Below are 4,588 nucleotides of genomic sequence, written 5' to 3'. Positions count from 1 at the left end.
AATTTTATCAATAAAATATTTTTTTATATAAAAAAATATGGATAAGAAGGGTATGGGAGAATATTCAAGTGGAGGTGGAAGCTTTGACTCGCGAGTATGAAGGGAATAAAGAGAATTTTGGAAGGGAAATTAATTTTATTGATAAAGAAAAACTTAACAAAAATGGTAAACAAGTTTCAGGAAGTTACCAAACATATAGAAGAAGGAAAAGTTTCTGATTGCAAACTTTTGAAGGAGATTATTAACAAAAGTATTTATTGTAAATATATTATTTTGTTACTAAAAAATTCAAAAATTAAATTATTTCTCATAAAAATAACAAACATTAAATAGTTTTTTTTTACTAACAATTTTTGAAGAATTTATAACATTATGAGACAAACAATTTAGCTATTTTACTATATTGCAATAATTTAATAAAAACGATTGACTTTATATTATACAAATGGCGGAAAAAAAGGATAAATTATTATAATATATTTATGTTTTATCAAAATTAATTATTTAGTTTAATTTTACTTTTAAATCAATCCATTATGTAAAGTAAAATATAACCAACTTGATCTTTTTGATCTTGTTAGTATAAATTATTAAACTATTCAAAGAATTGTAAATTTCTAAATATTTAAATATTAAAATTATTTATTCTTGCAAAAATTTCCCAGAAACTACCCAAGAAACGAGTATACTTGGAATACCTTCAAATAGCCAATGAAAAAGAAATTCACAAGATTTATATGAAGAAATTAATGCACTTTCTTTGTAATTAACCAAATAGAAAATAATTTATAAATATTATTATTTTATAACAATCAAGTGTGGAAAAATATTGATCTTGCTGTCTTAAAACCTCATCCTTTCTATAAATGCACAAAACTCTCTTAATTTTTCATTCTTACTACAAAAAAAAAGGCAAACTATTGAGGTTTTTTTTAGTTTTTTTCCTTCTACATATAGTTTTTAAATTTCTTTTAGTAGGTGTAATTGTTATAAATAAATTAATAATAATTCTCATGTGCAGGTTTCATTGTTGAGCTAGCCATTTCCCGATATGGATCCAGTTGCTGCTACTTTAGCCGCTGCATTCATCGGTGCAGTGCCGGTGGCTGCTGCTTTGATTTACAAACTGGGGAGAGATGCATCAACCCCTATTATCCGAAAAGGCTCTTCCATAAAGAACCTTCATCATAACTATGAAGTGCTGGACAAGGAATTACAGAAACTCCTTGCTCTTGCAACTGATATTGATCACGGCCGTGTCAATAGTAAGGAAATAAAAAACACTGGCACTTATAAGCTATGGATAACAAGGGTATGGGAGATTCAAGCAGAGGTGGAAGCTTTGGTTAATGAGTATGAAAGGATTAAAGAGAAGTTTAGAAGGGAAATTAATGGTATTGCTAAAGGAAAACTTAGCAAAAAAATGGTGAACAAGCACCAGGAAGTTAGGCAACATATAGAAGAAGGAAAGTTTCTTATTGCAAACTTGTGAAGGAGATGAACAGTTGAAGAAGCTTGCTGGTTCTTTTGTAATTAAGTTGATAAAATAAGGTTCTTTATGGAATCATTTGTAAGAGAAAATTATGAAATTTATAGATAAATAAAAATAATAATCTTACTGTGGTTGTGTCCTAATTCTAATATATGTCTATATCTGGTCAGCTTATTCAGGGTTCTTGTACTTCTAATGGGCTTATCATCGAAAGTTTCATCATTTGCAATAAGTTGGGTTGGTTTTGTTGACTATTAAGGACTTCATGTTGCACTTCGCCTTAGCTGTCCCCAATTCCAAATTATCACTTCATTAAATTTAACATTCCTGCTTACAAAAATTTTATTGGTTTTTAAGCAATAAATTTTGTATCCCTTTGTGACAATGCTATAATCAACAAAAATTCTCTGTTCTATTCTTTTATCAAGCTTGTCTATCTTTTGTTAGGGAATTTGATAAAAAAAAATGCATCCAAACATTCTGAGATGATGAACAGATGGCTTTACACCATATCAAGCCTCGTAGGAAGTATTGTTCTTGAGAGCCTTGTAGGGAGTATTGTTCTTGAGAGCCTTAGTAGGTAATCGATTTAATAGACACCAAATTGTTTATGTCTTCCGTCCAGAAGTACTTCTGTAATTTTTTCTCAAATAATAAGCATCTGGCCATCTCCATGATAATCCGATTCTTCTGTTCGCTCACACCATTTTATTGAGGTAAGTGACCATCAGCTGGTGTTCAATTCCTTCATCGCTGCAAAACTTATCAAATTGGCTAGAGTTATAATCAGTACCGTTATCATATCTCAACATTTTAATCTTTAAATTTTTTTGATTCTCAACATAATTTTTAAATTTTTGAAACATAGCAAGAACTTCACTTCTCGCTTTAAGAAAATAGATCCAACACATTCTGAAAAAACCATCAATGAAGAGAAGGAAGTATCGATTACCATTCATTGATGTGGTTTTCATGGGTCTACACACATCAATGTGTACAAGTTGCAGCTTTTGAGAAGCTCTCCAAGCTTGGCCTGTTGGAAATGGAAGCTTCACTTGTTTTCCTTGCTGACAAGCATCGAATCATGAGGTTCAGCTGTGATTTTTGGCATATTTTCACTAAATTTTGCCTTTGAGGTTGGTTAAACTCATGTAGTTAAAGTGCCCAAATCTTTTATGCCATAAATTTGAGTCACTTAAGTCTAAACCTACATAAGCTACATCCCCATTCCATTCTATAACAAAACTTTTCTTTTTCATTTTTACACAAAATAATTCAGCTCCAAAATAATGCAACAATTGTCTTTAAATTCAAGAGAATATCCTTTTTTCCAGCGTTTGCCCAGCACTCAGTAAATTTTGACTGAGTTCAGGTACATATAACACATCAGCAATAAGTTTGATACCTGAAGAAGTTCTTACTTCAACTGTACTTTTGCCTTTCACATCTAGGAGGTCTTCATTACTGATTCTCACAATGGTTCTAAAACTTTTATTAAGATTCATGAACATTGTTGCATTCAATGTCATATGGCTTGTGCATCTGCTATCGATGAGACAACTGTTGTCAATATTCATGCTTTGAAAATATGAAGCAAGAAAGAGCTGCTCCTCCCGAGCTTCAGATTCACCTGCCTGCGCTTGCTGGTTGCTTTGAGAACCCCTCGTCTTATTTTTGCATACCTAGGTGATGTGCCCAAGTTGTTTGCATTTGCTACATATCACATCTGGTCTCCACCAGTAGTATTTTTTGTGTATAATCTTTTTATAATGCCTGCAAGGTGAATATTTTTGCTGATCATTAGAACCTTCATTTTTATCTTTCGACTTCTTGTTGAAGTGTTTTTTCGCCTTTGTTTCCGTGTTGGTTTTGTGTATAAAAGGCTCCCTCAGTAACATTTTCTTGTCTTAAAGTCCTCCTTTGCTCTTATGCTTGAAGAGTACTCATACTTTCATCTAGTGTAATAGTGGAAAGTGATAGTATAGAGATTTTTCTAGTAGGTTCTAGTAGGTTCTTGTATTTTCTAGTAAATACCTTGTAGACTTGGATCACCTATAAATAGGTGAGGTATGTATACTGGAAAGATACTTCACAATATACAATACCAATACATGTCAAGATTGCTCTCGGTGCGATGAACAAACTCGCATTCGTGGAAGGAAAAATCGATGCGCCTGAGGACGGATCTGAGGAATACGAGAAATGGAGACGATGCGACTATATGGTGACGTCGTGGATCCTCAATTCCATTTCGAAGGACCTCGTCGGAAGCTTCCTCTATGCCACCACCGCCCGAGAACTGTGGGTTGAGCTAGGAGAACGATAGGGCGAGAGCAACGGACCAATGATCTATCAAATCAAACGAAGAATAGCGTCCATCTCCCAAGATAATCTCTCTGTGACAACATACTATGGCAAATTAAAGCAACTGTGGGACGAACTGGCCAACATTGTCCCTATACCTCCATGCATCTGCGGGTCAGAGAAGCTAGCAACAAAGATTCACAATGCGGACCATCTCATGCAATTTCTGATGGGGCTCAATGATACCTTTGATCAAGTTCGTAGCCAAATCCTCCTACTGGATCCATTACCAACGGTGAACAAAGCTTTTTCGATGGTCCTACGGGTAGAGTCTCAGAAAGAAGTTCAATCCAACCTCACAGAACACTGTGAGGTAGCTGCTTTGGCCATCCGATCTCAAGGTAACAGACGAGACTACAAGAAATACGACGCAAGGAAGGGCCATTGTGACTACTGTAATTTGGATGGACATACACGAGCTGGATGCTTCAAATTGATCGGTTATCCGGAGTGGTTTAAGAGCAAAAACAAGCAATTCAACAATCCAGGGACGTTCAAGCCAAGATACACTGCTCACATCTCACATTCTGAAGGTCACAGTATACAATCTACCCCGGAAACACCGTTGGCAAGTCCTGGACCGGTCGCCTCCAATGAATTAAGCAGGATAGAAGAAGTCAATACAAAGCTGGAGCTACTGCGATAGGAGATGAGCAGATTGGTCAAAGGGAAAACGGTTGCCTCAATAAACACAGCCTACTGTCACAATCCGGCCAACTATACTGGTAACGG

At 34.9% G+C, this 4,588-nt stretch overlaps 1 protein-coding gene across 1 annotated transcript; it reads left to right on the top strand.

Annotated features, from left to right (window-relative positions):
* The first annotated feature begins 903 nt into the window (after positions 1-903).
* On the top strand, positions 904-1,571 carry LOC110608020. Its single transcript, XM_021747223.2, has 2 exons — positions 904-925; positions 1,022-1,571. The coding sequence occupies exon 2, from the start codon at positions 1,052-1,054 to the stop codon at positions 1,490-1,492; it is 441 nt and encodes a 146-aa protein (XP_021602915.1). The 5' UTR covers positions 904-925; positions 1,022-1,051; the 3' UTR covers positions 1,493-1,571.
* Positions 1,572-4,588: the final 3,017 nt, after the last annotated feature.

This window comes from Manihot esculenta, chromosome 10 (genome assembly GCF_001659605.2).
Source record: "Manihot esculenta cultivar AM560-2 chromosome 10, M.esculenta_v8, whole genome shotgun sequence".
NCBI classification, from domain to species: domain Eukaryota; kingdom Viridiplantae; phylum Streptophyta; class Magnoliopsida; order Malpighiales; family Euphorbiaceae; genus Manihot; species Manihot esculenta.
The sequence above is the reverse complement of the archived record's forward strand: the minus strand, read 5'-3'. Positions and strand labels throughout refer to the sequence as shown.